The 12118-nt window shown below is 29.7% G+C and overlaps 1 protein-coding gene across 5 annotated transcripts in view; it reads right to left on the bottom strand.

Moving 5' to 3' along the window:
- The window catches only part of LOC120344578 (proto-oncogene vav-like), a 57002-nt gene extending 45241 nt beyond the window's left edge, over positions 1–11761 (bottom strand). For 3 of the 5 annotated variants that reach the window (XM_078112807.1, XM_078112806.1, XM_078112808.1), the window contains exons 1-5: positions 11453–11761; positions 10804–10920; positions 8457–8512; positions 1916–2002; positions 917–1043 (exon numbers count right to left, since the gene is read on the bottom strand). In XM_078112807.1, the coding sequence (XP_077968933.1) occupies positions 917–1043; positions 1916–2002; positions 8457–8512; positions 10804–10920; positions 11453–11665 (600 nt within the window). In that variant the 5' untranslated portion in view covers positions 11666–11761. The remainder of the gene's footprint in view (positions 1–916; positions 1044–1915; positions 2003–8456; positions 8513–10803; positions 10921–11452) is intronic. The other 2 variants (XM_078112809.1, XM_078112810.1) reach the window with 1 other exon arrangement.
- Between the last annotated feature and the right edge of the window lie 357 nt (positions 11762–12118).

Genomic DNA, 12118 nt, shown 5'->3' with positions numbered 1-12118 from the left:
CAATGAATATAGAATCTTTCATTTGCGAATATTACAGCACATATCTAAACATATGTGTATTATTTAAAGCCAGTTAAAAAAGGACTAAAAATATAAATAAAAATTCATTGATTATTTTTGAGCAATAACAGGGATAAACAACGTTGAACTAGTTAGAAATTAGTCATAAGCAATACCTAAACAGACTGTGACTGGGTGTTCCAGTTATTATCGCCAATAACAGAACGATACTTATATATGAAAGGCCTATTACAAATGGTCAATTTGATCCAATTATATGATAGGTATATAATTCGTTGCGCAGTGGTATCAAGTTACAGAGAAAAGAATATAGAAGTCAGAAGCCTCGTTTTATCAAGACGTTGGTGAAATTAGGGTGGAAATAGTGATCAGATTTACTGAAAAATTATTTAATAATTAAACCTGAAGTGATTATACAGATTGCTCATAGATAACTTGAAATTGCAATGCGATCAAAGAAATATTGTCATTCAAGTTAAAAGATTATATATATAAAATTATTTAGGGCTAAGAATCCTGTACTACTCAAATGAAAAAAAAACTATCTCTGTTGTTTGCAAATCACAATTAAACTACAAATATCCTAAACAAAAGATCATGAAATTTTGTCGCCAAGTTGAATTTTCCAATGTAGGGCACAACAGAACTAATATTTAGTAAATGAAAAAATTATTCAAAAATTTGGATAATGCAAACCATTCAGCAAAAGAGTGTAACACTGCAAAAACATGAGCCAAATTGTATTTGAATTGTAATTGTATTAATCATAAGTCATAACAATTTTTAGTGATTCATGAATCTTTTCTGTCAGAATATTTTTAAATTTTAAGAGAAAATTTGTCCAACCTTAGCTAATTGTACATCGTCAGGAAACAAAAATCAAATTTCTGCTCACTTTTTGTGATGAAGTAACACTAGCATTTCTCTTCAGATCAATCAACGATCCATAAATTCCTTCATCTTTTACTTCTTCAGGTACAGAATCATAAAGATCTTCATCTTCATCCGCCAGTGCTCGCTCACTAAAAAAAATTTGTGAAAGTTGACCTTTTTATTAGGGTTATATAAACACTACTTGAATAAACAAATTTCAAATTTTCAGAAAACTTATTAATTGCATACATATCGGTAAACTTATTTTTTATCAATATCACTGAATCATGGATAATATAATTCAGAATATTAATTAATAATAATAACAAAATGAATGGTAAAAAAATATTGAAAAGCATCCATTTATTACATTAAGCATCACAAGTTAAACAATCACTTTAATATTATCTCATTCAAGCATCCTCGTGGCAACAGTCGCATTAGGACCCCAAGCAGGAAGTAGATAAGGAGAAAGTACTGTCTGAAGTTCAATACACAATATCCTAGTTTCCCCATTACAAGTTAGTAAAGCAAATCATTTCTTTTCATAACCAATTTCTGACTAAAAGATTACTCTGCATTTCCAAGTCATGTTAAACTAGCCTACAGGTTAATAATGTTTAAAGTGACAATTGACGTGTTCAATGTTTCTAAAGAAATTCTATCTTGAATAACAAAATCTTCATGCCTGACTTCAGTCTTGTGAAACTAGTTAGCAATGTTTGATATTGATATACGAACAATAGAGCAATGCTTAAATATATGGACACGTGGTACGAGTATGTAATCTATCACAGTAGCCGACCGAAACCGTACCTCAGCAGATTCTATTGGAATCGAATCGATTGAAATAGTGCATTATTAGTTTTTAGACATCCATCCTCCGGAATTGCTTTCCAGTTTAGTTTTATGAATGGTGAAATTCTTCATCAGTGAAGTATTGTAAACATATAATGGTCAAGCTTTCTGATATGATACAACCCTAAACAATCTTGAAAAAAACTACGGTGTATAATCTCACCTGGCAAGCTCTGGTAGATTCCTGTAAATATCTTCATCTTCAAAACTAGATCGTTGAGTGCTCAACCTCGAGTTTGGATAAAATTGTCTGAAAAGGAGATAACAATTCAATATATCAAACTTTTACGAAACTTTTAAGTAAGTCACCAAGAATAAAATAATGCTGCCAAGGATCACTAAGGACAATGATCTACAGATGAGGAGCCAAGAGTACAATTAAAAAAATAAACAAAATTCGTTAATTTATGTCCAATTTTTAATTATTTTTGACCAATTTTACACATTAAAATAGGACTTCCTATCCTGATATCGATACAGTGAGAAATGACAAAGGAGTATTGGAATACCTCCCGTTCCCACACATTATTGTAATTTAGTCACATGACCTGGTAAAATACGCTAATAGATAGATGATACTACACCATGGCTTTGTATAGTTTGTTATGGCATCAGAATCATCCCATTATTATCACCAGCATTATGTCAAGCCTTGATCCCTTTATTATAATATGTTAGTAATAAATAGGTATTTATAATGGTTAACATTGACTCAGATATTAATTAAATGCTCGAAACTTATCTTAACCTATTTTTATTTCTTTGTCCATTTGCACCACTAAATAGAGATACTCAAGAGACAAATAAAATGTGGGATTATTAGATAGTTTCATGGGAAATGTTTTTATAACCTGGAGGTGACACATATGAATAGAAAATAAAAATATCAAGTCTCATTTCTAAATTTTCCAATGAGTCAAGCACCGGTGATAGGAACTTTTCTTTGGGAGATTTTTTAGCTTCCTTGGTAAAGGTCAACAATATAACTTATGAAACTACAGTGATCTGAAATGTTTATGAATGTACAGTAATCTCAAAATTTTTTACTTGTAAATATTTTCAAATTTTACTTTAAACAACACTTATTATTTATAATATGGGTATATATTTTCATATGAATATAGTAACAATGTACTTATATACCGGTAATTTTGTAAATGCATTCTTAATACATGCATATGATTAGGGCACGAATATTGGATTTTGTATAACTTTCAATTTGAATTGCCGTTGTATTATGGTGATTGATAATTCAATATAACTTCCGACTTGAAGGCCATTTCTCCTCAATTTAAATTTAAGTTGTCAAAAGCAGTTATAACCACACGGTTTTTGTGGCTACAATAGTTGAATTGACAGAAATAACCTATGTTTGTTAATGAATGATATTATAGACTTTCGCTCACAGAAAACAAAGCGTCACTGATATCAGTAGGTAACTGAGACTGATCATTCCAATAATGATATCTTATCAATAACTGCAATGAAAATTACTACGCAGAAATTTTATAACATGGAATGGAATTTTGTATATTGTATGATTGATTTTGATAAACACAAAGGGAACACTGGTTAGCAGGTATGCTGCTGAATACATTCTAAAATAGAACTTATGAATATGGATAATCGAATATACTCTGAGATTGGGTTAGTTTCAACAGAAACACATATGGAAGTCAATGTACATTCAACAAGTTTAAATTTAAAAATGCAAAAAAGTGAAACAAAAGCGATTTGGTTGGGTGCTATTTTTTCCAGAAGGTTGAGATATTTTTGGCCATACTAAATTTATGCTTTTTCAATTGTTAAAAATAATAATTTTCTAATTGAAACAATTTTTAAATACACCTAAAATTAGAAATTTAAAATATTTAATATAATAAATTCCAAAACGATTTGGTTTTGGTCATCCCTGCTGAGGCTGACTAGGTATAGAAATTGTTGTCTCATTCGAAAAAGCCTTTTAAACAAAACATAAAAATTAAAATAAATAAAAATTAAACCACTTTCTATTGTACATGTAAATAATAAAGGTATGTGTGAACTACCAGACATGAGATTTATTAATCATGATGAAAAATCAATCAAAACATGATCTTTGTTCTTTCAAACATAAATATTAAAAAAGTTAAGTGCATAACGAACATTTAAATATAGATTAAATGCGAGTAAAATGTTGATTTTAGAAATAGTCATATATATTTATCAATTTTCAGCAACAAAATCTGACATACAAATCTCCAATTTATTTATTATTTTATTTTTTTATGCTAATGCTTGAATAAGCTGAACTTCTCCTATACTAAATTGCAAGATAATATAATAATTTGAACTATTAGGTCCTCAGAATACGCTAATCCAAATAAATTATACTTGGTATATCTAAAATACTTTTTCAAATAAATTATTTATTGGTATAAATGACCCCTGACTTCTGAGACAACCGAAACTAACCTAACCCAAGGTAAGGCAAAAAGGAGCAAAACCTTGTTATATAAAAAACATATCGACTTATTACCCCCAACCCCAACTAACTGTAATCAATGGGGAAAATGAAAATTTCTGATTTGTTTAAGGCGAAACCATGGTTCATACATGTTACTCATGCAGATTAAAAATAATCGTCAAATCTATGAATATTCACTTATAGGCTAACTTATTAATAATTGATTTCAATTCCAATCCAATATACATATATATATATATATATATATATATATATATAAAATCTAACTATAATATGTATATAATTGAAAATATTAGAAAAAAAAAATTCTTAAAAAATTCGAAAAATCACTTTTCCAATAAAAAATAAAATCCATTCTTTTCAATAAGGAAACTAATTTATTTGACTGAATTTATTCTTCAAAAATGGTATACCATTTGTGATATACCACTTTTTTCAAGATTTACAAAAGGAAAAATATTTGAAAATTCTAGTAATGACATGGATTCAAACAGGAAGAAATTTGTGAATGAGTGAGAAACGAAGCTTGAGAACTAAACGTCAATACAGGAAATAATTGATTTGTTCCGGTACATTTGGCATTTGCACCTAGTGTTCCGGGGCCAATTTCTCCCACTTTGTTGAAGGCGTTAGTTTCTATCGGTCCAATTGGATATAGTAATTGGATGATTATTTAAATTATGGGTCACAAAATATTTTTATATAACTACGAGTGAATAATTTGACTTAAATTGAAGTAAAAATCGTCTAATTCAGAAAATTTCATTTCTTAATATTTCCAATGAAAAAAATAAAAAGATCATATTTGAAAATAAAAATGTAGACTTTGAAAAATGTGACTTTGCCATAATGTCATAAAATAACTGAGTAAAATTAACTTAAACAACAATTTATTCGCTATATAAAGTCACCTAGCTGACTCTTAAATCGTAACTTATTGCTATCAAAATTGAAATTTATTGCAAGACAGCATTATAGAATATCAAAATATTTCAAATATGGAAAATTTTAAGAACCAGCAATTACCAGATTAATCTTTCAGTATGCTACTAAATGAACTATAACTTGCGTGATGAAATGAAGAATAGACAACTTCGAGAAGCCAAGGGCAAAAATTATTTAAAAATTGTCAGATAAGTATAGAAAAAACTAAAAATATCCATACTACAATTTTCAAAGGACCACATATAATATATATAAATTAGGTTTGGTAGTAGTGCGCATCATGAATGGCCTGCACCTAAATATTGACATTTTTAGTGCGATAATCTAGACAAGAAATGACAATATAATATGTCAAAAATTAAAATTTTATCGAACATTATTTTTGAGTTAAATATCAAAACCATGCTTTTATGAGAATCTCATTAAACAGTCTGGTTTTGTTTTACATTCACAGAAAAATTAAACAAGTTACTGATATAATATTATTAATTAACCTAATTAATAGATTAGTGATTGATAAAATTGGTTTTCAAATACCGTTAATAAATGTTGACACATAAGTGTAAAGGCATTTGTCTGAGAGTTTTTTTTTTGATAGATTTTCTATGTACATGTCTGGCCATCTTTAAATGTGGTATAAAAATAGCTTGCAAATTCTTTGTGATGTAATAGAACTAATTTTATGGCATATTTTTGAACAACCTTTATGATTTGATACAATTTTTTACACTGGATAAATTATGGACTTATACAGTACCTAATCATGTATCATTAGGACAACATTAACACATTTTTGAGGGAATCCTTCGTAGACTTTCATAAGTTATAAGCAGCAGTTATCATATTTTACAGACCATAAGGCGCACTGTCAATAAATTGCTTATATTGGGTATTTATCCATACATAAAGCGCACGGCGCATGATCGAATTTTGAAAAAAATAAACAGTATTTGAAGCGTGCATTATGGTTCGTAAAATACGGTACCTCTGAATAATTTTAGGTGGATTTGGAATCTGCTTTCAAAAACTCAATTTCTAAAATTTATATGTTGCTGTGAGTGACCTTTCAGTTTGTATATACAATTTAAAGCAGTTACCGTTACTTGAGAACTAACTTTATGACAATAACGCTTTAATAAGTCAGTGTGGGCGCCCTGCTTTCAGCAGACTTTCACAGAAAAGCAGATGGAAAATGTCAAACATACACCATTTGATGCTGTGATTTCCTTGACCGAATTAATTTTAACAATCTTTAACGATAAATTTGAGTGATTGTTTTACATTTTCTCAGCTGAATAAAATGCATGGACTAAAATTTATATCGAAAATCTTCCCAAATCAATCATTATTCCCAAATCAATCATAAAGAAAAAGAGAATACCAAAGATAGTAGTGTGCTACATTTCTCATATTCAAAAGCACACGCTTACATTATATACCGTAAATGTGTACTTCTTTGTGAAGTATGCATTCTCTTTTTTTTGTTATACATCAAAAGTCCATTTCAAATTCAATTTTCTAATTTCAATTTACCCCCGAATACAGGTAAGTAATGATTAGTAGAAATCGGTTTGTTTGGATTTGTTTTAGTATTCGGATACTCCCAACTTCACTAAAATTACCACAACTTCCCCTTACGTATTGCAAGGTTGAAAAGATTAAAAAAAAATGATGATCAATGTTATTGGAAGCACACCCATAGTTTTATTTTAAGGTTGTAGGTATTTCCAGATACTACAATAAACAAGTTCATATATATGATAGGCATTATCACATAATACAATGGTTGCAAGATGATTTTCATATTATTAACGTGCTGTTAGTCTAAGATAGAGTGACACATTCGAATGGAATGACTCATTACCTCCAATACTTCCTTTAGAACGGTTCAGCAGGGCTACGAAACCGTGTGATGTGATGTAACCCAATAATAACGGTACAATATTATAACATTGTTATGTGCATGTGTGAATATAATATAACCATCTTTTTGTCTGTAGATTTTGGCAGCCTTATTTAACAGTCATACTGCTCGACTATGTGTATACATTTTTGTCACAAAATTATCGCGGTGATAATTTTTTCAATTATCCATTTTGATATTAAATTGCGTCCTGTAAGTAAGCAAAGTGCGAATGTTTCCAACTTTTTGTCGAATTTCAATCTTCTTATTATTAATATTGGAGGAAAAACGGACTTTATTCAATATTCATTCTCAATTATGCACATTAAATAATTTATTTTATACCACATTCATTGTAGTAAATCTTTTTCGGAAAAAATTTATTATTGGTATTACGTCAATCAAACATAGCAGTTCTGAAATTCATCATTTCCAAGTATAATCCATATTTAACCGATCATATCTCGAAAGCATAGTTATTTCATGTATTATACTCGATTATATATATATATGGATTGACTAACATATTATGACAGATATAACGCCCAAAACTCATATATTCAACTAGCAACGTTTTTAAAGGAATAGAATGAGTAATTGCATTGCGTTGAGAAAACAGAAACTGTTCAATGTCTGCATAAACAACCCACGAACAGAAAACATATGGAAGATAGCAGACAACCGCAAAAACATAATTCAAAAGGAGTATTGTTGTACCTCGTTGCTGTGAGGTCTAAACATGCAAATTCGAGTCTTGGAACATTTTTCACTATAATAGCAAGATATCTATAAGATTGTCACAAACAATTTTTGGGACTCCCGTAGTATGTGTACCAGGTTAGAGTTAGGCCATCATTTTATTCCGATTTTGCTTATTTCAGTTCTATTCCGAGTTCGGGGACTGTTTGTGTTAGCTAAGTGAATATCCCCCTTTCCCATAAGCTTTCCCCCTTTTATACAACTTGATGTAAAGTAGGCAAACAAAATTAGTTACCTCCATACTTCTGTAGTGCCCAATTTTTTATGAATTACTATTTTAAATATTTTAATTTTTTATGAATTAATATTTTTGAGGTAAGTAGGTAGATTTTGAATTTAATATTACAAATGCTTTTATTAAATACAGTTACCATAAGCATTGTATATGCCAAGTTGCTAACTTGACTTTTGATAATGGTATTCTGTCTACTGGAAATACAGTGGTAGCCCTTGATTTGCTTAGAGATGACTATGAGTTTACCTCTGAGTGTGTGCATGTTACTTTGCATTGACAGAGTGAATTCTCGTTGGGACAAAGTCATTTTAATATGAACTTATTAAATATTGTTTAAATAATACTTTCAAACATTCCCCATAGAATATATAACAAATTCAAAGAAGTAGACTTACTGGTATCTTGAAGAAATTTCCGGTATACTGGATAAATAGGACAATGCATTCAGCACCTGAAAAAATTAAAATGATAATATTCAACACATAAAATGACACTAAAATGAAAAATATAATAATTATCATAAAAATGATACGTGATAATGAAAGATATTTAAAAATTAAATAATTAAAGTTAGTGACCATGTTCTAACAGCAATATGGTATACATAGTAATCTATACATAGTAACATACTACGTACATAGTAATTTAATTACATTATTAACAACAATTTAACATGAAAAAAATAGGTAGGCTTAGTGTTACTACCATAGTGATTAATTACCATGAACTCGACATGAATAATTAATTGAATTATTCAATTCTAATTATAATGCTGACATACCACACTGATAAAGTATTCGAAATAAACATTTCAAGAAATAGATTTTTTAATATCACAGGTACTGGTGAAAAAAAGATTCACTACACCAACTGCATACTAGTATAATTCCAAAATAATTCTATATAATATGCAATATTCCGGGTATTTCATGAGGTAGGCTATTGTGTGTAACTGAAGGTTTACAATTGAACTTCAGAAAATAAACTGATTCAATGAATTGAGGAAAAGTTAAAATGAAATGAGGAAAAGTTAAATTTTTGGACTGTTAAAACGAATAATATTCTGCTTTTGCCAATTGCTTAAAAATTCAATATTCCATACTTGAATAACATGTCACATATTAATAATTAAATAGAGAAGCGGATAATATATCATGTCACATAAAGCCTAATTACAAGAAAATGTATTTTCTCATACACACAATGATGGATTGAAACTATAGTAGTACGAAAGGAAACTAGAAGCCTAGGTATTGGCAACTGGTTATAAAACAAGGAAGCAACGAGATTGCCAAGAATTTATTCCCAGGCATGTTGTGTCGTTGACTGTTGACTCATGGCTTATAAAATAGAAAGTCAAATTTTAGAAGTGAAGGCCAAGGGTCATATGAAAAAAAAAGCGAATACATTTTTATTCAAAAATAAATCTAACAATATAACCATTAAGATTAGTGAAGTTTTGTATTAACTTATCCCCATGGCTGTGTCAAAAAATTGTCTATACTCCTTATTCCAATTTTTACAGGTTTCGTATAGCATGTTGTCAGACTTTCATGAAACATATCCTAACAGAAAAGACTAGATATGAGATATTGCTATTTGTTGCAACACTCACCCATTGACTGATATTGCAAACATATTTTTTGTGAAATTGAAAATATAGTAGTATCCAGTAAATTTAAAATCTTCTGCTAAATAATATAATTTTGGGCCATCTAAGATATTAGAAAATTTGCCGCAATGTACCCCCTGGTGATATAATTATTAAAAAAATATCATGGGTATACCAAATAAATAATTCAAATTTTTACGTTATCAATTTTCCCATGACATGTTTATGAGGTGTTTTCCTCAGCAAGTAAAAAGCAAGATCATAACCAAGTATTGGATAATGGCATTGTTTCATAACCAACATAGCGATGAACAAAAGTATTTCCTGGTACAGCATAAAACTACTTTCGTTTTGACGAGAGAGTCTTACATCATAAAATAAATATATGTAGAGAAAAATTCAATAATACAGCCAGAACAAGCATGGTCAATATTTGAAATCATGCCCATTCGAACATGATTAGTTATAAAGCTCTTCCAACGATATCAGAATACCCATTTTAAATATGTATTATGTCTGTTTCCTTGAATACAAAATATTTAACCTGCACATGCACGTCACAAATAACTGCTAATTATCATCATGAGTCTCGTTGAGACGTGATCTGATATTGTGTGATAATTGACACATAGTCTACAAAAAAGCATATCAAAATGACATGTCTGTTATTGTATACCAATAATTCTTTTATACCAGTACTTCGAAAACAAAAAAATACAGCATTAAAATAATAACAAAGTACTAACAATTATCAAAACTGGGGGTGGTTTCTAAGCAACCCATAATATGATCTTTCAATAAAAATAAATCAGAATAAACAAAAATTCCAACTCGTAATCTATATTTTTTTAGTTTGACCCAACAATTGGGCAAATTTACCGATTCAGTATAAATGTAATTTGCAGTTGGGTAAGTCACAGTATCAAGTATGTTCGAACATTTGTGTATCAAATTTGATAATAATTACCGTAAATGTTAAATATCAGATTGAAACAAAGATTTTATCTAGATACAATTTAAATCTGGACACATTTTATTTTTTAAACAAAGAGAAATCTTTAGGGAACCCGTATGTGCGTGTGACATTGTAATTTAATAATAAAGACATTCAAAATTATAACTTTTCATACCTTTTCAAAATTTGTCATCTGATAAAGATCTTGGGCATTGAACAATTCAGCTGCTGGGATCCTGAAGTAGCTATGTAATGCTTGGATGACAACCCGAATATTCTGCATGCACAAAAACTAAAAACATACAAAAATTTTGATTAATACTTTTTATAATCATAATTTTATCATCCAGAGGATGGAACTCCAGATAATGTAAATTGTTCTTTTACAGGCTCATTTTTCATATTATATCAATATTTTGTTGCATAAATATGAATTCGGAATTCATAAATCAAATTGAGTTATTAAATTGTATCAATCTGAACCATTGAAGTACGCTCCTAATAACATAGTACTTAATTGCAGGGAAACAGGGAAAATTTGAACCAGACTCCCAGCTATTTGAAAACAACTCTTGCACGGACTGTCAACTTCTGATTGACAATGATTTTGATTCAGACACAAGCTGCCAACTCTGAGAACCCTGATAAAATGCTCAAGTCAATTTTGTTTTCGTCGGAAATTTCGACTCCGATCTATAATTCTTATTAGAAGTCTAAAATTTTGATTCCTCCTCCTAAAAAAAGCTCCATTATCAATAATGATACGTCAAACTACGACTCGCCAACCCATGCTTTATAGAATATTATATATCTCAATACCATACCTCGGACATTTGAGCTCGAAAATTGATTTGAGATTCATCCACAACTCCAGGTGCAATAATATTGAGTGTATTACAGAGTACAACTCCATCTCGAAGAGTTTGTGCCAAATCAAAAACGACAGAATCAGGGTAGCGAGCCTTATGAGTAGGAGGCAAGGCTCCTACCAAGACCAACCATTCCACACACTGACGCCAAAGTTCATCCCGGTTCATCTTTGATTAGTAACACAGTAACACTGCTGAAGTTCTTTTTCACATATTTTTCAAAATTTAATATTATGAGATGACCGAGCTGATTTATGTGATATAAAATATTCAAAATTTAATGTTTAGTGAATTAAAATGTCATGGCTAGCAATTCATATGAGCTATTATAGAATGTGATCAATTTACAAGCACTACATAACTAAATTAATTATTGATACAATTTGTTAACAAGTCACAATTTGTTAACAAAACTTACAGTCATGCTTATTCAAAAGCAATATGCTTTTTACCTCGCCATTCAAGCCCCCCTACCGCGTACAATCTCGGTATCTGCCTTATTACACAGATTTCGGGGGTCAGTTTCACAACACGACGTAAGTACTTCTAGTTGATGTGGCACAAGTATCTTTGCATATGTTATTCCTAACCCCCACCTGACTACATCATTCAAAAATTTGT

The sequence above is a fragment of the Styela clava genome, chromosome 5, assembly GCF_964204865.1.
Source record: "Styela clava chromosome 5, kaStyClav1.hap1.2, whole genome shotgun sequence".
Taxonomy (NCBI): Eukaryota; Metazoa; Chordata; class Ascidiacea; order Stolidobranchia; family Styelidae; genus Styela; species Styela clava.
This window is presented reverse-complemented; position numbering and strand designations above follow the sequence as displayed.